Raw genomic sequence first — 24,283 nt, 5'->3', positions numbered from 1 at the left:
TCCCAGTCTGACCTTGACTGTGTCCTACAGCTGTATCTGGTTTCTCCTTTTGTGGGAAGAAGTTAAAGAGATGTTCTAAATACAGACATATATTGTATCACTGCAGAACATGCCATAACTGTCTGATAGGCAGGAGTGTCACTTCACCTAACTACTTTTTTGGGAGTTCAAAAAGGCCAATAGACGCTTCTTATGGCGGGAGACACCGTGAAAATATACATTCTATACACTGTTTGAGAAATGGCCAAACCTGTTTCTGACAGGGTTTTGAACCCAGCATCTCCTGCATCCAAGTAAACACAAAGTTTAAAAAATTAAAATTAAAAATTGAGAAATATTTTTACATTTTTTGTCACAGGTTTCTTGCCCCTACTTTGGAGATCTAACATAAAATAAAATCTCTATATATAAATTAATAATATCTCTATATAAATAATGTTATGATTTGTTATGGTTGCCAGCACTCCATCAGGACTGGCTGGTATACTCAGTGCCACCACACAGGTGGTATACCCCTAAGGTCTCCTCTGATGGCCTTTCACAAGACTTGCAGAAATTATTTCTGGATCTGCTTCTTGTTTGGAGGAGAATCATATTTTACATTTGTTTGTTTTTCAGTACTTAGGTTTTAGCATTGTCCTTTATTCCTGAAAGTCCAAAAGTGTCAGTTTAGTCCTTCCAGATGTACAGTAGAAAAATCATCATGACATTTACAATGCATGCTATTGGTATGCTAATTTATTTTCCAAGTTTACACACATTTTGTTTTACATCCTAACACATTTATAGCCAGAGATTTACAGCCATCCAGGGACTGCTTAAAATATATAATAGCTCTGCAACTGGCACTATAATTTTTGTGCCACCCTACATTTAAGCTAAATTATGCCACTTGCTTTCACAGTGAAGAGATCCTTACTTGAACTTTTTACCTCTTCCTCTGAATACTGATTGAATTTTAAAAGGAATTTTGGCTGAAACTTTATTCTACCCATTTGCTAATATGCCTAGAAACTTACTACAAATGGAACAGATGATAACATTTATCACAGTTGTAAATCAGTGAGTATTATATACATAGGATAATAGTGTATACGTTATAAATGATGTTTAGAGCTTCAGTAACCCTAGAAGTTATATAGGTCAAAGTAATTAATACAACATTCGCTATTCACTATGAAAATATGCCGACAATTGTTTTGTATTAAAGGGGCTATCCGATGATTAATGTAAAAAAAAAAACAGACATCATTTGTTACATGACAATCTCTTTCTAAAGGCTCATGCACATGAACAAATTTTCTTGCTGTGTCTGTTCCGCTCTTTTTGCAGACCGTATGTGGAACCATTCATTTCAATGGGCCTTCAAAAAATAACGGAAGTTACTCCAAGTGCATTCCGTTTCCGCAAAAAAAAAGAACATGTCCTATTATTGTCCGCATTATGGACAAGAATAGGACTGTTCTATTAGGACCAGCTGTTCCGTTCCGCAAAATACAGAATGTACACGGACGTCATCCGTATTTTTTGCGGATCCGTGTTTTGCAGACAGCAAAATACATACAGTCATGTGCATGAGCCCTAAAGGTAACTTTGCACTAGCACATGTCATACAGATCACGATAAACGATCGAAGATGTAGCGAGTCGTTAGCAATTCAAATTTTGCTTATTATACGCATTGCTAATCGTTCAGACATGCGATCGCTACTCGCTCCCTTTTAAATTGTTCGTTGTTATTACATGTAAAGATGGTGGACAGATGCTGGGTCAAGAGGTTGGCCTTCAGGTGGAATGGTAGGTGTGACAATGGAAAAGAGCAAGTAAATTTCAAAGACACACCTTTTGCCACCCCCAAAGCCATGTGTTAGATCATTAGCATCTAGACAACTCCATATTATACAAACAAATCTATTGGCGAGGAACTATAATTTTTTGGTATGCTGAAAGACCACGATGGACGAGAAGCAAGCGATTTATCGATCATCTTTAATTCATTTTTACTTAGGCTACTTTCACACTAGCGTTAATATTTTCCAGTATTGAGATCCTTCATAGGGTCTCAATACCGGAAAAAAAAACGCTTCTGTTTTGTCCCCATTCTTTGTCAAGGGGGACAAAACGTAACTGCATAGAACGGAATGCTCTAAAATGCATTCTGTTCCATTCTCATACCAGAGAGCAAATCGCCGCATGCTGCAGTTTGCTTTCCGTCCTGGGATGCAGAGCAAGACGGATCCATCGTGACCCACAATGCAAGTCAATGGGGACGGATCCGTTTTCTCAGACACAATCTGATACAATAGAAAACGGATCCGTCCCCCATTGACTTTCAATAGAGTTCATGACGGATCCGTCTTGTCAATGTTAAAGATAATACAACCGGATCCGTTCATAACTGATGCAGATGGTTGTGTTATCAGTAACAGAAGCATTTTTGCTGAACCCTGCCGGATCCAGCAAAAACACTAGTGTGAAAGTAGCCTAATCACATCACACGAGTCTCATCAATTTTCACTCACATGAACAAGAATCTCTACTATATTCACTCAATGTCAATGTGCACTTCACAGCGACCTCCCTATGCATTGTTCCAATTGCACTGCTAGATTTATTTCAAGATCTGTGTCCTTTTTCAGGGGTTGTGCTTTTCTGTTGCAGCCAGTAGCAGTTAAAGGATGGAACTGAGCATGTGTCCCCACTCAGGAGAAATAAGGAAAAGAAGAACAACTATACATATAGATTTCACTAAATAACTCAGTAGCTATAATAAATATATAAATTATGTGCAATTAAAAAAGTATTCAGCTTCAGATGCTTTAAAAACTGTAGGATATTTTTCATGGGACAACCTCTTTAATGGACATTTTGGGGGAGATTTAACAAAAAAACTGTGAAAAAGAAAAGTGGTGCAGTTGCTCAAAGTTATCAATCATATTGTTTAGTTCATTTCCAAAAGGGTCTTTGAAAATTGAGCTCTGGAATCCAATTGGTTTCTCACCAATTTTGATAAATCTCTCCCAGTATCCGATTATAAAGATAATATGCAAGTGACAGCTATAAAGCAACATTTTTAAGTTCTCTTCTGCCAGTGGAAACTTTCTTGCATACATTCAGATAGAAACAAACAAACAATAACTTGTCACTTAATGTGTTAAATCCACAGTTGCAGTAAGCTTTACATTGACAAAACAAAAAAAAAGGAATTGCAAAGGTGACATTAAAATTTGATTCGGCTATGCATATAGGGGGAGATTTATTAAACTGGTGTAAAGTAGAACGGTCTTAGCAACCAACCGGCTTCCACCTTTCATTTTCCAAAGTCGTAGTCAAAAATGAAAGGTGAAATCTGATTGGTTACTCTTGGCAACTAAGCCAATTCTACTTTACAACAGTTTGATAAATCTTCACCATAGTGTGTTAAGTGTCAAGTTAACGTTTGCTACATCTGCCCCCCAGAGGAAGACATCACCGAAACGCGTGTAGAGGTACGTGGCTCTCCTGAAGTGGATATCCTATATACAATGGGTATGCGTTTATATTATGTATTACTGTGAGGTTTAAGTAGTGTGGTTGTTTACAGACTTGATATATACTATTTTAGCCCTGGCCCTTTAATAATGTTTTATGTATACACATTTTGGCTATTATGGTAGCCCTGTTACTGTGCCATGAGCGACTGTCTGCGGATATGGATATCTTGTTGATAGTATGCACTTGCACTTTGCTGCGCTGTTGGTGACTACTTGTTGATATGGAGATTTAATTTATTACATGCACTTGCACTTTATACCCGCTGGGTGTTATATGTACATATATATATATATCAACTGTGGACACAAATGTATGCGCAGCATTGGGCCAGATGACTTATTTTTCATCTCTGTCTTCCCCTTTTTATTTTTCCTCTATATGTACAAGTTTTTATACCTCCTCAGGTGTAGTACATTTTTTTAATCTGATGTATCATGTTCTCTCTTTTATATTTGTAACATGTATTCAATAAAGATATTTATATTTTGATGATTTACCCGTTTAGTCTCAGTTCATTTTCGGTATAGGTGTATTCATGTACACTGAGTGTTTTTTTTTTATTTTTAGTTTTTTTTTTCACATAGTAAATTGGTATATTGTTTGTATGTCTATGTGTATTTTGTAACCTGCATATAATAATCATTCTGCACGTTAGAAAGCAACAGACATAAATATTAGGAGGTTAATAGGGGGCTGTCTTGTTGAATTAAATCATCTTCAGTAAAAAAGGGATATTAGGCTGTTAAAAAATAGCAGTCCCAGCATTTTTCTTTAATAAACTCAAAAATTTAATGTATAAACTGAAAAATATTTGAGATTTCAGTAGTGATGCATGAAGCGAGCTTCGAATGCCAGATCTGAAGTCGCTTCTGTCAAAACTTTGCTTGAATACTGTACAGAGATCCATCTCCGTACAGTATTCAAATATATGGGCTCCGTTGAGTTGTAATGAGTTATCACCAAAGTCTTGCGAGACTTCGGTGAATAACTTTAGCATTTGATTTTTAAAAATTGACAACCATTTTAAAACAGGAATCCGAATTCAGCGTCAGATCTAAGTTTTAAAATGGCTTTTAAGTAGGGATGAGCGAACCCGAATTTTGGGGTGTCCGTGACACGGACCCGAACCCGAACATTTTCGTAAAAGTCCGGGTTCGGGTTCGGTGTTCGGCGCTTTCTTGGCGCTTTTTGAAAGGCTGCAAAGCAGCCAATCAACAAGCGTCATACTACTTGCCCCAAGAGGCCATCACATCCATGCCTACTATTGGCATGGCTGTGATTGGCCAGTGCAGCATGTGACCCAGCCTCTATTTAAGCTGGAGTCACGTAGCGCCGCACGTCACTCTGCTCTGATCAGTGTAGGGAGAGGATGCAGCTGCTGCTGTTAGGGCGAGATTAGGCAGGGATTTATTTACTGAAGTGATCGATATACAGCTGTGTATAATACAACCTCTGCTATTCAATTGCTCACTGTTTTAAGGCTGCCCAGAGCGTTTTTCAGTCACTTTTTTCTGGTGTGATCGGCGGCCATTTTGTGTCTTGTGGTGCGCCAGCACAAGCTGCCACCAAGTCCATTTTTAACCATCAATAGTGTGTTGTTTTTTTTTGCTATATCCTACATCAGGGGCTTGGCTGTGCTTGCTATTTTATTGAGGGGTAAAATACAATTGCCAAAATAGCAGTACCCTAAATCTGGTGTTTCAGCTGTGGCTAGCCAATTGTAATACTGTCTGCTGTCTGCCGAAGCACAGTTTTTGTTCTGGGTTGAATACAATTCCCAACTTAGCAATTCACTAAATTAGTGATTTCTGCTCTATCAGGCCAAGGTTAAATCTATCCATAAAAGGGTATATTAGATTGAAGGTGCGGATAGGGTCATCCTCAATAACTTCGCACGCTACCGTGCATTTCCAAGTCTAATTCTGTCCGTAAAAGGGATACCTGTCATCCAGCGCCTAAATACTAGGCCTACAATTTATATTCAGCTAAATCTGTTGTTACTGCTGTGGCTGGTCAATCTATTTAGTGTCTGCCAAAGCACAGTTTTTGTTCTGGGTTGAGATACAATTCCCAACTTAGCAATTCCCTAAATTAGTGGTTTCTGCTCTATCAGGCCAAGGTTAAATCTATCCATAAAAGGGTATATTAGATTGAACGTGCGGATAGGGTCATACTCAATAACTTCACACGCTACCGTGCATTTCCAAGTCTAATTCTGTTCGTAAAAGGGATACCTGTCAACCAGCGCCTAAATACTAGGCCTACAATTTATATTCAGCTAAATCTGTCGTTACTGCTGTGCCAGTATTAGTGTAATACGGTACCTAAATAGATAGCCAGATAGTGTTAGGTGCCTGTAAAAAAAGGCCTGAATTTGAATTCAATACATTGGGCCAAATAATTTTTTTCTTATTGTGGTGAACGGTAACAATGAGGAAAACATCTAGTAAGGGACGCGGACATGGTCGTGGTGGTGTTAGTGGACCCTCTGGTGCTGGGAGAGGACATGGCCGTTCTGCCACAGCCACACGTCCTAGTGAACCAACTACCTCAGGTCCCAGTAGCCACCAGAATTTACAGCGATATTTGGTGGGGCCCAATGCCGTTCTAAGGATGGTAAGGCCTGAGCAGGTACAGGCATTGGTCAATTGGGTGGCCGACAGTGGATCCAGCACGTTCACATTATCTCCCACCCAGTCTTCTGCAGAAAGCGCACAGATGGCGCCTGAAAACCAAGCCCATCAGTCTGTCGCATCACCTCCATGCATATCAGGGAAACTGTCTGAGCCTCAACTTATGCAGCAGTCTCTTATGCTGTTTGAAGACTCTGCTGGCAGGGTTTCCCAAGGGCATCCACCTAGCCCTTCCCCAGGGGTGGAAGAGATAGAATGCACTAACGCACAACCACTTATGTTTCCTGATGAGGACATGGGAATACCACCTCAGCACGTCTCTGATGATGACGAAACACAGGTGCCAACTGCTGCATCTTTCTGCAGTGTGCAGACTGAACAGGAGGTCAGGGAGGAAGACTGGGTGGAATACGATGCAGGAGACGATGAGGTCCTAGACCCCACATGGAACGAAGGTCGTGCCACTGACTTTCAGAATTCGGAGGAAGAGGCAGTGGTGAGACCGAGCCAACAGCGTAGCAAAAGAGAGAGCAGTGGGCAAAAGCAGAACACCCGCCGCCAAGAGAGTCCGTCTGCTACTGGCCACCGCCATCTGGGACCGAGCACCCCAAAGGCAGCTTCAAGGAGTTCCCTGGCGTGGCAGTTCTTCAAACAATGTGCTGACGACAAGACCCGAGTGGTTTGCACGCTGTGCCATCAGAGCCTGAAGCGAGGCATTAGCGTTCTGGACCTTAGCACAACCTGCATGACCAGGCATCTGCATGCAAAGCATGAACTGCAGTAGAGTAAACACCTTAAAAACAAGGAACTCACTCAGGCTCCCCCTTCTACCTCTTCTGCTGCTGCCGCTGCCTCGGCCTCTTCCTCCGCCTCTGAAGGAACGTTGGCACCTGCCGCCCAGCAAACAGAGGATGTACCACCAACACCACCACCTCCGTCACCAAGCATCTCAACCATGTCACACGGCAGCGTTCAGCTCTCCATCTCACAAACATTTGAGAGAAAGCGTAAATTCCCACCTAGCCACCCTCGATCCCTGGCCCTGAATGCCAGCATTTCTAAACTACTGGCCTATGAAATGCTGTCATTCAGGCGGGTGGACACAGACAGCTTCAAACAGCTCATGTCGCTTGCTGTCCCACAGTATGTTGTTCCCAGCCGCCACAACTTCTCCAAGAGAGCTGTGCCTTCCCTGCACAACCAAGTATCCGATAAAATCAAGTGTGCACTGCGCAACGCCATCTGTGGCAAGGTCCATCTAACCACAGATACGTGGACCAGTAAGCACGGCCAGGGACGCTATATCTCGCTAACTGTAAACTGGGTAAATGTAGTGGCGGCTGGGCCCCAGGCGAAGAGCTGTTTGGCGCACGTCCTTCCGCCGCCAAGGATTGCAGGGCAACATTCTTTGCCTCCTGTTGCCTCTTCCTCCTACTCGGCTTCCTCCTCCTCTTCTTCCACCTGCTCATCCAGTCAGCCACACACCTTCACCACCAACTTCAGCACAGCCCGGGGTAAACGTCAGTAGGCCATTCTGAAACTCATATGTTTGGGGGACAGGCCCCACACCGCACAGGAGTTGTGGCGGGGTATAGAACAACAGACCGACGAGTGGTTGCTGCCGGTGAGCCTCAAGCCCGGCCTGGTGGTGTGCGATAATGGGCGAAATCTCGTTGCAGCTCTGGGACTAGCCGGTTTGGCGCACATACCTTGCCTGGCGCATGTGCTGAATTTGGTGGTGCAGAAGTTCATTCACAACTACCCCGACATGTCAGAGCTGCTGCATAAAGTGCAGGCCGTCTGTGCGCGCTTCCGACGTTCACATCCTGCCGCTGCTCGCCTGTCTGCGCTACAGCGTAACTTTGGCCTTCCCGCTCACCGCCTCATCTGCGACGTGCCCACCAGGTGGAACTCCACCTTGCACATGCTGGACAGACTGTGCAAGCAGCAGCAGGCCATAGTGGAGTTTCAGCTGCAGCACGCACGGGTCAGTCGCACTGCGGAACAGCACCACTTCACCACCAATGACTGGGCCTCCATGCGAGACCTGTGTGCCCTGTTGCGCTGTTTCGAGTACTCCACCTACATGGCCAGTGGCGATGACGCCGTTATCAGCGTTACAATACCACTTCTATGTCTCCTTGAGAAAACACTTAGGGCGATGATGGAAGAGGAGGTGGCCCAGGAGGAGGAGGAGGAGGAAGAGGGGTCATTTTTAGCACTTTCAGGCCAGTCTCTTAGAAGTGACTCAGAGGGAGGTTTTTTGCAACAGCAGAGGCCAGGTTCAAATGTGGCCAGACAGGGCTCACTACTAGAGGACAAGGATGAGGAGGAGGTGGAGGAGGATGAGGATGAAGCATGTTCACAGCGGGGTGGCACCCAACGCAGCTCGGGCCCATCACTGGTGCGTGGCTGGGGGGAAACGCAGGACGATGACGATACGCCTCCCACAGAGGACAGCTTGTCCTTACCTCTGGGCAGCCTGGCACACATGAGCGACTACATGCTGCAGTGCCTGCGCAACGACAGCAGAGTTGCCCACATTTTAACGTGTGCGGACTACTGGGTTGCCACCCTGATGGATCCCCGGTACAAAGACAATGTGCCCACCTTACTTCCTGCACTGGAGCATTATAGGAAGATGCGCGAGTACAAGCGCACGTTGGTAGACGCGCTACTGAGAGCATTCCCAAATGTCACAGGGGAACAAGTGGAAGCCCAAGGCGAAGGCAGAGGAGGAGCAAGAGGTCGCCAACTCAGCGGTGTCACGGCCAGCTCCTCTGAGGGCAGGGTTAGCATGGCAGAGATGTGGAAAAGTTTTGTCACCACGCCACAGCTAACTGCACCACCACCTGATACGGAACATGTTAGCAGGAGGCAACATTTCACTAACATGGTGGAACAGTACGTGTGCACACCCCTCCACGTACTGACTGATGGTTCGGCCCCATTCAACTTCTGGGTCTCCAAATTGTCCACGTGGCCAGAGCTAGCCTTTTATGCCTTGGAGGTGCTGGCCTGCCCGGCGGCCAGCGTTTTGTCTGAACGTGTATTCAGCACGGCAGGGGGCGTCATTACAGACAAACGCAGCCGCCTGTCTACAGCCAATGTGGACAAGCTGACGTTCATAAAAATGAACCAAGCATGGATCCCACAGGACCTGTCCATCCCTTATGCAGATTAGACATTTATAACTACCTCCCCTTAACCATATATTATTGTACTCCAGGGCACTTCCTCATTCAATCCTTTTTTTATTTTCATTTTATCATTATATTGCGGGGCAACCCAAAGTTGAATGAACCTCTCCTCTGTCTGGGTGCCGGGGCCTAAAAATATCTGACAGTGGCCTGTTCCAGTGTTGGGTGACATGAAGCATGATTCTCTGCTATGACATGAAGCCTGAATCTCTGCTATGAGACCTCTCTCCTCTGTCTGGGTGCCGGGGCCTAACAATATCTGACAGTGGCCTGTTCTAGTGTTGGGTGACATGACGCATGATTCTCTGCTATGACATGAAGCCTGATTCTCTGCTATGACTTGAAGCCTGATTCTCTGCTATGACATGAAGCCTGATTCTCTGCTATGGGACCTTTCTCCTCTGTCTGGGTGCCGGGGCCTAAAAATATCTGACAATGGCCTGTTCCAGTGGTGGGTGACATGAAGCCTGATTCTCTGCTATGGGACCTCTCTTCTCTGTCTGGGTGCCGGGGCCTAAATATCTGACAATGGCCTGTTCCAGTGGTGGGTGACGTGAAGCCTGATTCTCTGCTATGACATGAAGCCTGATTCTCTGCTATGACTTGAAGCCTGATTCTCTGCTATGACATGAAGCCTGATTCTCTGCTATGACTTGAAGCCTGATTCTCTGCTATGACATGAAGCCTGATTCTCTGCTATGGGACCTCTCTCCTCTGTCTGGGTGCCGGGGCCTAAAAATATCTGACAGTGGCCTGTTCCAGTGGTGGGTGACGTGAAGCCTGATTCTCTGCTATGCCATGAAGGCTGATTCTCTGCTATGGGACCTCTCTCCTCTGTCTGGGTGCCGGGGCCTAAATATCTGACAATGGCCTGTTCCAGTGGTGGGTGACGTGAAGCCTGATTCTCTGCTATGACATGAAGCCTGATTCTCTGCTATGACTTGAAGCCTGATTCTCTGCTATGACATGAAGCCTGATTCTCTGCTATGGGACCTCTCTCCTCTGTCTGGGTGCCGGGGCATAAAAATATCTGACAGTGGCCTGTTCCAGTGGTGGGTGATGTGAAGCCTGATTCTCTGCTATGCCATGAAGGCTGATTCTCTGCTATGGGACCTCTCTCCTCTGTCTGGGTGCCGGGGCCTAAATATCTGACAATGGCCTGTTCCAGTGGTGGGTGACGTGAAGCCTGATTCTCTGCTATGACTTGAAGCCTGATTCTCTGCTATGACATGAAGCTTGATTCTCTGCTATGGGACCTCTCTCCTCTGTCTGGGTGCCAGGGCCTAAATATCTGACAATGGCCTGTTCCAGTGGTGGGTGACGTGAAGCCTGATTCTCTGCTATGACTTGAAGCCTGATTCTCTGCTATGACATGAAGCTTGATTCTCTGCTATGGGACCTCTCTCCTCTGTCTGGGTGCCGGGGCCTAAATATGTGACAATGGCCTGTTCCAGTGGTGGGTGACGTGAAGCCTGATTCTCTGCTATGACATGAAGGCTGATTCTCTGCTATGACTTGAAGCCTGATTCTCTGCTATGACATGAAGCCTGATTCTCTGCTATGGGACCTCTCTCCTCTGTCTGGGTGCCGGGGCCTAAATATCTGACAATGGCCTGTTCCAGTGTTGGGTGACGTGAAGCCTGATTCTCTGCTATGACATGAAGCCTGATTCTCTGCTATGACTTGAAGCCTGATTCTCTGCTATGACATGAAGCCTGATTCTCTGCTATGGGACCTCTCTCCTCTGTCTGGGTGCAGGGGCCTAAAAATATCTGACAGTGGCCTGTTCCAGTGGTGGGTGACGTGAAGCCTGATTCTCTGCTATGGGACCTCTCTCCTCTGTCTGGGTGCCGGGGCCTAAATATCTGACAATGGCCTGTTCCAGTGGTGGGTGACGTGAAGCCTGATTCTCTGCTATGACATGAAGCCTGATTCTCTGCTATGACTTGAAGCCTGATTCTCTGCTATGACATGAAGCCTGATTCTCTGCTATGGGACCTCTCTCCTCTGTCTGGGTGCCGGGGACTAAATATCTGACAATGGCCTGTTCCAGTGGTGGGTGACGTGAAGCCTGATTCTCTGCTATGACATGAAGGCTGATTCTCTGCTATGACTTGAAGCCTGATTCTCTGCTATGACATGAAGCCTGATTCTCTGCTATGGGACCTCTCTCCTCTGTTTGGGTGCCGGGGCCTAAATAGCTGACAATGGCCGGTTCCAGTGGTGGGTGACGTGAAGCCTGATTCTCTGCTATGACATGAAGCCTGATTCTCTGCTATGACTTGAAGCCTGATTCTCTGCTATGATATGAAGCCTGATTCTCTGCTATGGGACCTCTCTCCTCTTTCTGGGTGCCGGGGCCAAAATATCTGACAATGGCCTGTTCCAGTGGTGGGTGACGTTGAAGCCTGATTCTCTGCTATGACATGAAGCCTGATTCTCTGCCATGAGACCTCTCTCCAATTGATATTGGTTAATTTTAATTTATTTTATTTTTATTTTTATTTATTTCCCTATCCACATTTGTTTGCAGGGGATTTACCTACATTTTGCTGCCTTTTGCAGCCCTCTAGCCCTTTCCTGTGCTATTTTACAGCCTTTTTAGTGCTGAAAAGTTCGGGACCCCATTGACTTCAATGGGGTTCGGGTTCGGGGCGAAGTTCGGGTCGAGTTCGGAACCTGAACCCGAACATTTCTCGAACCCGAACATCCAGGTGTTCGCTCAACTCTACTTTTAAGTTTAAAAATCAAATTCCAAAGTTATTCAAAGAAGTCCCACAAAATTTCGGTGATGACGAATTTCCCTCACCGCTGTAGGGAGACGGATCTCCCTACAGCATTAAAACTCAATTCGCTCATTCCTAGATTTCACTTTACTTAGAATTATTGAATATTTAGTGGCACAACGATCCATTTCTCTCAGTATTTCAGAAGAAAATGCACTATAACCAACATGTGCAACATTTGCCATCTGTTATTCCACCTTAGCACTTGTTATTCCACAGAATGAATGACTTCACCGATTTAATTCCTCATTGCTAATATTTTTAGCATGCCCCTTCAATTAATGACTCAATTACTCAGAATGAGCACCATGCAGATTGGACCTGTTTTTTCTATTACTCTACTAAAACTAAATTATTTTCTATGAAGAAATATCACTTGTACCAAAAACAGTGAATGCTGCTGTGGAGTCCACCAGAGTAGGAGCTGTAGAGAAATGTCTACTACTACTCAACTATGGTTTGCCATACAACTATATACAAAGAGAAACCCATACCATGCAGAATACATTTTTTTTCAATGTGCATGCGTTTAGCAGGACTGATTGATATGGTCTAAGGAAACAAAGTAATAACTGACAGCAGTGTGAATTTAACCTTACTCAGCTTTATTCAGAAAAAAACTGATGTAGCTAGCTAAAAAGGCCTCCACACAATTTTGCCATCGCTTGCTGACATGATAAATATAGATGTTACTAATACATACCTCGCCATCTCTATGCCACGGCCTCCCATTTTGTGTATATTTGCTCTGATTTTGCCTCTTTTTTTGTCCTCCATCAGCGAATTTACACAGTAAAGGCTCTGGTGGAGCTGAAATGACAAAACCCCAGGATAGATCGTTAAAATCCTCCACAAGACATTCTCCTGCCAGCAGTTCTCTATGTTCTCTGTGGAACAAATCTTTTAAAGCCAGATCTTTCCTAGTTAAGATGTTTTACCTCTCCTTAGCTTGAAATCCTGGAGTTGGAGTTAGAAAGAGCAAACACGTAGTAGAAATATAAAATATACAACAAACCTGTGCAAAATACTAAATACTATGTACAAATACAATAGACGAACGCAATTATGCAGCAGTATAAAAATACAGTAGGAAAAAAAAAAAATCATGAAAAATAACTAAACTTTCAAGGATAACATTTTAAAGCAGTTATCCTACAAACTTTTTACTACTTATTTGCTTATCTGGAGGACTTTCTTTCCTTTCTGTGTGTGTGCAGAAACTCATCAAGCACCTGCAATGCCATTGGCTTTTTTTAACCCTTTCCTCCCCATGCATAGAAAATAGCCCCTCACATATGGTTCCAGAGATACATATGGTATGTAATACCCTAACAATTTCCTTCTCGCTAACTAGGGACAGATATAGCTATACATATTTCTATGACTTAGAATTAATGAAAGCTGTCTGGGCTGCTTCACTGTGGGATCGCTATGCCCACAGAGAGGAGCAAAGAAACTATTGAGCATGTTGATCGTCTAGTAAATGCAGGAGAAGGTGGACCAGAAGGATAAACAACAGGGGTTGTTACCAAAAAGAGACAAATGTAATGTAAATAAAAAAGTAGTACTTTTTGAGGCGTAACTCATTTTTCAAGAAATAAGTAGAATAGCCTTTTTTGCAAGCTCTCAAATGAATTCTGTGATATACTTATTTAAGTCCTTCAACTAGATCTTTGGACCCACTCAGGGTAGACTTCTCACGTCTCAAATGACACCAGATAAATAAACATAAATAGCTTAAACAATAACTGATGAATATTTCACTTAGCCATTTCAACCACCACTGAGACAACCGAGAATGAGCATAGAGTATACCACTGGTTATTGGTCATACCAATCAAACTGGGAATGAGCGAACTTCAAGTTTTGAAGCTCGAGTATATGCTGAATTGCATTATGGATTCCGTTACCACGGACCATAACTCAATTTCATGATGGAATGTATAACAGAAGGTCTTTTAAGGCATTCAGTCATAATTGAAGTTTATGGCCAGCATAACGTATCCGGTTTCAAAATGTGAAGTTCGCTCATCCCTTACAACATAGGCACTTCACTCAATCCCTCAGTCAGACATCATGCTCTGATCTAATTAAATACATGATAAATGGTGGAGAACTGGAACATCTTATCCATCTCTTAGTGTGAAGTATTATAAATGCAGACATGTAAAGGGCAACAAATGGCAATGCTTATGCTAAGTCAATAACATGGTTTTTAATGCAGTGATATTGAGTAAAGCTCTTCACGCACTAACACTTAATCGTTTTTGCAATCAAAGAAATCACCTCCTGATAGCATGATAAGAATGAATTCTGTCAGGACAGGATATTTAAATCAAATATCAACTATATAAGGATGACATTTCCTAGTTTTCTCCTTGTTATGTAATGATCTCAAATACAAATATTAATGGCAGGGAGAAGAACAATAAATGACAGTTTTGATTGGTAGGAAACCAGATGACAATAATAAGGGCTGCGATGTAATGGTTATTTATGGATCATGGGCTCTTCCTGTCAACCTGTGTTTTGCACCATGACTAATGATGGAATTATGTAGCAGATGTATTTGAAACTGTGCAGGCCAGCCCAGACTAGCATCTTTTTTAACCATATGGTTAGGGGACTGCTACATACATATGCTCCATCAGCAGTTGATGTGTTAGGCAATGCTTATATTTGACATTTTTCTCATTATGCGCTAGCTTATTATATTGATATGTATAGAGCTAAATTTGGAGCTCTAACATTTCGATAGATGTTTACAATTAAAAAAATAAATAAAAATCTCATCCCTTTGGTGAGGCCAACTGTGAAATGTGTTGGAGGAACCAATATGGATTTAAAAGTTTTGATGTTCCAGAGGCATCCTCCAAACCATATCTACAGAGGCAACTTTACATCTCCTCTTGAATAGATTATACTTTTATACATAATTATAGAATCATCTTGGGTATATAAGATCCCTGATATTCAGGGGCAAGGAGTAGGTAGACATATATGCAGGCATGGTATTTAGCCAGTTCCCTCCAGTTCTCCAGATTGTTAAAATTACAACTGGAACGGAGAACCGTCTTACCAGCTGAGTCCTGATCCGGGGCTCTGGTGGCAGCAGAGCAGCTCGAGATGTTCGCTTTCATTGCTTTGCGCACCGTTGATAGTTTAGCTCCTTAGTTGGGTGATATGTGTGTGTAGTGTATATATGGTGTATTTATGTATGTGTACCATATATATGATGTATTTATGTGTATGTTTGTTGCATAAATATGGTGTATGTATATGTAAACATATGTTGTGACGCCATGTGTCAGCCCTTGAGTAGGGAACCTGTTAAAAATATGAATCCCACCCCTGCATATATGACATAATAACCACAATAGGAGAAGTTAAACTAACACCTTAATGGTTTTGAATTATAGTTGAATGTCTCCGATGCTAGCTCTATTAGACCACTGATGATGTGAAGGTGCAGTTACTGGGAAGATACATATGTATGGGTTTTTAAAAGTAGACCCCTATAACACTGCATAAACAGTACATTTTATAAGACAATGTTGAACTATAAATAGTTGCAATGTTTATGAGGGACATTTAATTTTTTCATACATAACTTTTAAAGGAGTTTTCTGAGTTGTTAGCAAATGTGCGAGGAGATGTAATGAATAAATAAAAAGAATGTACAGTACAGACCAAAAGTTTGGACACACCTTCTCATTCAAAGAGTTTTCTTTATTTTCATGACTATGAAGGCATCAAAACTATGAATTAACACATGTGGAATTATATACATAACAAACAAGTGTGAAACAACTGAAAATATGTCATATTCTAGGTTCTTCAAAGTAGCCACCTTTTGCTTTGATTACTGCTTTGCACACTCTTGGCATTCTCTTGATGAGCTTCAAGAGGTAGTCCCCTGAAATGGTCTTCCAACAGTCTTGAAGGAGTTCCCAGAGATGCTTAGCACTTGTTGGCCCTTTTGCCTTCCCTCTGCGGTCCAGCTCACCCCAAACGATCTCGATTGGGTTCAGGTCCGGTGACTGTGGAGGCCAGGTCATCTGGCGCAGCACCCCATCACTCTCCTTCATGGTCAAATAGCCCTTACTTTCAAAGTTTTCCCAATTTTTCGGCTGACTGACTGACCTTCATGTCTTAAAGTAATGATGGCCACTCGTTTTTCTTTACTTAGCTGCTTTTTTCTTGCCATAATACAAATTCTAACAGTCTATTCAGTAGGACTATCAGCTGTGTATCCACCTGACTTCTCCTCAATGCAACTGATGGTCCCAAACCCATTTATAAAGCAAGAAATCCCACTTATTAAACCTGACAGGGCACACCTGTGAAGTGAAAACCATTTCAGGGGACTTCCTCTTGAAGCTCATCAAGAGAATGCCAAGAGTGTGCAAAGCAGTAATCAAAGCAAAAGGTGGCTACTTTGAAGAACCTAGAATATGACATATTTTCATTTGTTTCACACTTGTTTGTTATGTATATAATTCCACATGTTTTAATTCATAGTTTTGATGCCTTTAGTGTGAATCTACAATATTCATAGTCATGAAAATAAAGAAAACTCTTTGAATGAGAAGGTGTGTCCAAACTTTTGGTCTGTACTGTATATTCCCTGCTTAAATCCTTAACCAGTCCAACGTGGCTACTCTGATCCTCCAAAACAGTCTGAGTTTACCTGGCCTCAGTGGTATATGGCATGGGACGCCAGTGATTGGATGCAGTAGTCATGCAGGATATGCAATTATGTTACTACTTCAGCTGAACAAACACAGACCGATGGGGGGAATGGTGTGGCAACGCAGCAACAGTGGGGGAGTAACCTGTGGACATACATTATTTTGCCTTTTCATAACATTCCCCCCTTGGGAACATAATTTCATAACTCAGAAACCCCCTTTAAGTAAACCCCATAACATATTACCCTTTCCTTGCAACCTTACTCTAGATGCAAGAGGAGAACATGTATCTCCATGTATATGCTATGTATGACAACTGATCTACTAGTGGCCGTACTATGATAAACATTATTTTTACTTAATGCTACGTATTTACTGACTAGAAACAAAACCCTTATTAAAATATAACTTTTACTGATACCAATTAAAATTCCACATTATTATCAATCTTAAGTTATAACACACATGTAGATATGTCATCATATGAATGAATGAAGAAATGAAAATGCAAATCTATGTTGTGCACATGTAATCAAACTACTACATACTCTGACTGTACAAACATGAATTGATACCAAGTAGTGTTGGTCGAGCACCAAAGTGCTAGGGTGCTCAAGTAGAACACCTCAGGATGCACTACCGAGCACCGGAGCACAATAGAAGTCAATGGGAGAACCCGAGCATTAAACCAGGCACCCCCTGCTCTGTACTGCTGTCCTTGCTCGGCTTGCCACCTTCCCAGGTTGGATCAGTGACTTCATCGTCCACCACCTCCTCTTCCACTTCCTCACTCTGGTTATCCTCCTGATTTGTTGACCAAACAACAACCTCACTTATTGACAACTGTGTCTTATCCTAATCATTTAGCCTCTTGAGACACTAATTGCCGTTGACTTATTGGCAACTGTGTCTCATCATCATCATCCACCTCGTGAAACACTAATTGCCGTTCCCCACCATCATCTTATTGTGACTGTGGATGCTAAAGAGTTTGGGCATCAGTGCACATGATCTCCTCATGTCCCTCTTCAAGCCGGCTTGTCGAGAGGCCCAAATCAAGGAATGGGGATAAAAAGAGCTCCTCGAAATATCCAAGTGTGGGATCACTTGTTTGCCTAGACTCTCCATGGTGGGAGGAAGGAGTATCAGGGTGAAGATTCTGTTGACCAGACTCTTGGCTACTGAGACTGAACTTTGTGGAAGACAGGGTGGTGCTTAACAAACTGGAAGTATTATCTGCTGCAATCCAACCGACCACCTGGTCGCACTGGTATGACTTCGAGAGTGGTGTCCTGCGCCGCACTGCAAACTGGAACATGAAGCTAGGTATCGTTGATGAGTGTGTTTCTTGTGCTCTGGCAGCAGGCACAGTTTCACCGCGCCCAGGGCCACGGCCTCTGCTTGCACCATCAGCAGCACGGCCACTTTACCATCCCTTACTGCTCGCCTTGCACACATTAAATGGTATATATGCTTGCAACTATGTCACACGTACAGTAGCACAGGTTTTGTAAGTGAATGCACAAATAAAGTACACTGAATGTCACAGATAATTTTAGGATGCGCAAATGTTATACAGAAGGTATAGCACAAGTAATGTCACTGTCACCAACGGCTAATAAAAAGTTACACTGAATTAAAGTCACTGATATTTAGGATGCGCAAACGTTACACAGGAGGTATAGCGCTAGTAATGTCACTGTCACCAGCGGCTAATAAAAAATTACACTGAATTAATGTCACTGATATTTAGGATGGGCAAAAGTTATACAGGAGATGTAGCACAGGTAATGTAACTGGCTGCAGCGGACACCGTCTACGGAAAAAGTACACTGGATGTTACACATATTTTTAGGCTGTGCACTCGTTACACAGGAGATGTAGCACAGATAATGTCGCTGTCACCAGCGGCAAAAAAAATTACACTGAATGTCACTGATATTTTGGATGCGTTAACGTTATACTGGAGTTTTTTCAATAAAATATTACTATTTCACTCCCTACACTATCTGTCCCTTCTTCGGCACAGTTCTCCCTGACTAAGACTGAGCCGAAAACACGTGTCATCGGGTGCTATATAGAACCCGATGACGCCTTCCGGCCAGCCAATCACTGCAATGCCAGTAGCCAACATGGCTACAGCATTACAGTGAATGGCAGTACTCACCTGCACCTTTATTGGCTGCATAGCACAGAACAAACGTGCGGGGGGGGGGGGGAGACTCGAGCATCACACTCGAGCAAGCGTGATGTTCGGCTGAACTTTGCTTTTGAATCTGCCAAAAACTTGGACCAAAAGGAACAAAACAGGCCCCTATGTTCTACTCAGGGAGATAAAACCAAGACAAGTTTACCTTGCACTGTGTCTTCAGAGACTACTTTGGTTTTTTTATGCCAACATTTATTCTAAACAAAATATTTCATATTAAGTAATGGAAATCTGAATAAAAGCAAGTCTGATTTTTTCTTTTAGCACTTGAAAACAAATTGCGGTCACCACTAGAGGATTAAGGGCCTGCATGGGCAAGAAACTTTTCAAAAGAGTGTATTCTGTACTATGAATTACATGTTTTCTGCTTTAAAATAATTTAACAAAGGTCAAGTTTTATTCAACGACAGTGCTGAATCAATGCTCTTCATGTATGATCCTGTGCACTAGGTGAGCTTATTGACTTTCGTTTTCTATTTGTATGGTAGAAAACATGACATTTTCTTTCCAAGTAGTGGCTATTTGTATAGTTATATAGTACCAAGGTCTTATGTACCATAGCCGTAGTAACAGGACAACACAATTAAATGTGAAACTGCATTTTTTTTTACAAAGTACACATTTTTACAATAATCAAACAGAAAACAATTGAATGTATAACTGCCTGCGCCCATGTAACATAAGGCTGTGTTCACACATGCCATATTTGATTATCTTCTAAAAAGTCATGTTTTAAAATGACAATATTTTATGGCAATTTGGAATGAAAGGTTCAAAATAGCAGCAACCTGTATCAAAAACAGTGGCAGAACAGCTGCAAATCCTAGCTTGGCCGCCTGCCTGATCACCTCAACTAAAAGCATCATAGTTCCTTTTGATGCTGTTAATTTGATTGACTGGGCTCTGGATTGGGCAGGATTTAATGGCTGCAATGCATATGCAGAAATGTGTCCATATTATGCAGATGTGAAATTAGCCTTACACACCAGAAATAGTTGATGGAACAGCAAAGTCACGTAATTGGGCACCTTCCCACCGGCATCCTGACCTGAACCTGCTAATAACTTTACATACGTAGATCACTATGGGCATATCCCTCCTTTATGTCTCTATGGGTCAAGGCAGGAAAATATATTTTCATAGAGAATCATAGATCCTACTCCAAGCAAACAATACCGTAGCTGTAAATAAATGTATTGATGGGATCTGTACTGATGATGTCTTAACAGATCAAAAGAGATCTGTCATAGATAATGTCTGTGTAATGCAAGTAGTGTTGAGCGAATCAAAGTTCACGAACTGGACTTCAATCTAAATTTCAGGGAAAATTTGATTTGCCGTGAAGCTGAATTTCCTTGTGCTTTGTGGTAACAAATCAATTTTCAATTTGGGGACTGTTCTTCACTTCAGAGATTCACTCCTCATCAAATACATTTTTGGACCTGACTATCTACAAAGGAGCCAACAACATGATACGTACTCGCCTATTTAGCAAGAAGACTGCCACCAACAGTCTGTTGGAACGGGGAAGTTACCATATGGCAGCACTGAAACGGGGCATTCCTAAGGGCCAGTACCTTAGAATGCACCACAATTGCTCCACCATGCGTGATTTTCACCAGACCGCTGATGATCTACGACAACAGTTTTGACGGAGGGGATATCCCACTGTGAGCTGTGAGAGGGATTCCCTTCTTAATCCGAGGCAGAGAGATGATCAATCTGATATCATATGTATCATTGGCAATTATGATACATCGCATCTTCAAGTGAGGGAGGTGCTTTCCAAATTCTGGGGCATTTTGTGCTGATCCTGATGTGGGTCATTTGGTCGGCCATGGGCTAGCCATTACCTACCGCCTTGGTAAAAACATTAGATACAGGTTAGTCAACATTTTCCACTACCCCAACCCTCCTCATGGCCCCTCATCAGCTCAAAGGGACCTTCAGATACAGGAATTGTATCATCTGCGGACCAATCCAGACAGGCAGGACTTTTACTAGTACTAACACGGGTGTCACATACGACATCAGATCATTTGTTAACTGCAGAACCGTGGGTCTGGTCGATCTAGATGTACTTTTGGTGGCCAATACGTCGGCAAAAGGTCAAGGGAATTAAGTAGATATATAGGAGAGCACCTCAATGATATACGCAATAAAGCGTACACCTCAATTGCGCGCCATGTTGCAGAATCTAAGAAAGTTAACCATGGAATTATTAAATTCCAGGGGATTTAAGTGATTCGGCCTTCGCCAAGGATGGGGAGGGGGGGATTTTGACAAATGTCTCCTCCAGAAAGAATCTCAGTGGATGTTTTGTTTAAAAACAGTGTGACCTAATGGTCTCAACTAGAGATGAGAAAATTTCTTGAAAATTTGATTCGGCTCATTCGACGAATTTCACAAAAAAATTTGCTTTGTGATGAATTACTTCGCAACGGAGCAAATTTTTTTGTAAGTAGTGGGTGCAATGTAAGGTAGCTGCAATAGCGCCTCCCCCGTCATTGTACCCATCAGATGCCGTGTTCATACATGATCTCGGGATCTGAGTGTACAAATAGTGTGAAATTAACATTAAAAAAAACATTATATCAAACTTACTGCGTCAATTTGCACGCGACGGGCCGGCTGCCGCCATCTTGCTTGAAAATCTTGCGCCGCACGGGATTTTGGCCGAGATCTTCAAGCAAGATGGAGGCTGGCGGCCCTTTGCGCACAAGTGGAGGCGGTAAGTTTGAATTTCATATGTATGTTTTTATAGAACCTTGACTAGTTTGTGCATGAAACTTAGTGAGAGGTAGAATCATGCATGACATCATCTGAGGGTCAGACACTGAGATGATATATATTCAAACCCCTCTTTCTGCATACGTGTGGATTCATGTTGGATCAGGCCCCCATATTACCTGATACGCCTTGTTGACCAAACATCCTTTGTGGTCAGAGGCCCTAATCAAAGCTTATGTAGGGGTTCATCAAATTGACACTTGGATCGCTCTGATATTTACTTTATCTTAATAGGATGGCAGCTGCCGAGTAATTTCCAACTTACATTGCCCTTGTAGGTAGCGTCATCTGCAAATATACACTGAAAAAAAATATAAACGCAACCCTTTCGGTTTTGCTCCCATTTTGCATGAGCTGAACTTAAAGATCTTAAACATTTTCTACATACACAAAAGACCCATTACTCTCAAATATTGTTCACAAATCTGTCTAAATCTGTATTAGGGCTCATGCACACGAACGTATATTCTTTCCGTTTCCGTTCCTTTTTTTTGCAGACCGTATGCGGAACCATTCACTTCAATGGGGCTGTAAAAAATACAGAAGTTACTGCGTGTGCATTCTGTTTCCGTTTGTCCGCATGGCCGTTCCGCAAAAAAGTAGTGCATATCCTATTATTGTCCTCAAATCACGGTCCGAGGCCCCATTCAAGTCAATGGGTCCGCAAAAAATACTGAACACACACGGAACACATACGTATGTCATCCGTATTTTATCTGTATTTTGCGGATCCGTACTGTAGAAATGCTATGCCCAGCCCATATTGCATATGTGTTTGGTGATTAATAATTTACTGTTTCTGTATATGATCTGCAAAAAACTTATCAAATACGGAAACTATACGGATATGTTTTGTGCAATAACAGAACGAAAGAGGACTTAAATAAGAGAAAAAAAACTCAGATACGGAACAACGGATCAGTGAAAAATGGACCGCAAAACAACAACGGTCGTGTGCGTGAGCCCTTAGTGAGCACTTCTCCTTTGCCTAGATAATCCATTCCACCTCACAGGTGTGGCATATCAAAGTGCTGATTAAACAGCATGAATATTGCACAGGTTTTCCTTAGACTGCCCACATTAAAGGCCACTCTGAAATGTGCAGTTTGATCACACAGCACAATGCCACAGATGTCGTAACGTTTGAGGGAGCGTGCAATTGGCATACTGACTGCAGGAATGTCTACCAAAGCTGTTGTCCTTGCAATGAATGTTCATTTCTCTACCACAAGCCATCTCCAAAGGCGAGAATTTGGCAGTACGTTCAACCGGCCTCACAACCGCAGACCACGTATAACCATACCAGCCCAGGACCTCCACATCCAGTTCACCTCCATAATCGTCTGAGACCAGCCACCCAGACAGCTGCAGCAACAATCGGTTTTCATAACCAACAAATTTCTGCACAAACTGTCAGAAACCATCTCAGGGAAGCTTATCTGCATGCTCGTCGTCCTCATCGGGGTCTGGACCTGACTGCAGTTCATCGTCGTAACCGACTTGAGTGGACAAATGCTCACATCTGGCACGTTGGAGAGGCGTTATGTTCACAGATAAGTTCCGGATTTCACTGTTCAGGGCAGGTAGCAGACAGCTTGTGTGGCGTTGTGTGGGTGTTTGCTGATGTCAATGTTGTGGATCGAGTGGCCCATGGTGGCGGTGGGGTTAGTGTATGGGCAGGTGTATGTTATGGACAACGAACACAGTTAAATTTTATTGATGGCATTTTGAATGCACAGAGATACCATGACGAGATCCTGCCAGGCTCGAGACTCTTCGCGTTCAAATTGATAAGGTGAGTATTTTTTATTTTTTTTAACAGGTTAATCCCGACAACCCTAAATAATTGTGGCATTTGAGGGGTTCAATAACAGGGGTGGCACCTTAGTCGTTCTTCGTCAATGCGCCCACTGCTCACAAAGAATTGTGCATTGTGACAAAGTAATTTGTCATAAACTAATTTCTTTGTGAAATTTGTTTATGCAGCCGAATATAATTTTTGATAACTTTGCTCATCTCTAAATATATGCTGTGCTCTGCTGCATCTTCTGGAATGTGCTATTGGTTTATGGGTACACACCTAAGCACTCAAGAGACAAATTTCTTATTTCCCTTAACAGATTGTAAGCTGATAAGACTTCCAGTCATTTTTTAAACGAATGTAATTTTCTTGTCAGTCAATAGTATTAATCCTAGTTTTGCTGATCAGAAATTATAATTAGTCATGACAAAAATACATTATTCAGTCACATGGGAGAGACCATGTCTAAGGGTAAAATTTAATGTTCAGCAATTACAGGATTTCAGGTTCTAAGTGAGTATTAATGGAGTGTAGCTAATGGAGTTCACCAAATGTTTCTAACAAGTATCATCTACAAATGTCATATTTTGACTGGAGAATGCAATACCAATAATTACATAACACTTAACATTTGAGAAAA

At 42.7% G+C, this 24,283-nt stretch overlaps 1 protein-coding gene across 2 annotated transcripts in view; it reads right to left on the bottom strand.

Moving 5' to 3' along the window:
• Nucleotides 1–24,283, bottom strand: part of RBMS3 (RNA binding motif single stranded interacting protein 3) — an 830,965-nt gene that overhangs the window by 120,189 nt on the left and 686,493 nt on the right. For both annotated transcript variants that reach the window (XM_040433298.1, XM_040433299.1), the window contains exon 7: nt 12,856–12,962. In XM_040433298.1, coding sequence (XP_040289232.1) covers nt 12,856–12,962 — 107 coding nt within the window. The remainder of the gene's footprint in view (nt 1–12,855; nt 12,963–24,283) is intronic.

This window comes from Bufo bufo, chromosome 5 (assembly GCF_905171765.1).
Source record: "Bufo bufo chromosome 5, aBufBuf1.1, whole genome shotgun sequence".
Taxonomy (NCBI): Eukaryota; Metazoa; Chordata; class Amphibia; order Anura; family Bufonidae; genus Bufo; species Bufo bufo.
This window is presented reverse-complemented; position numbering and strand designations above follow the sequence as displayed.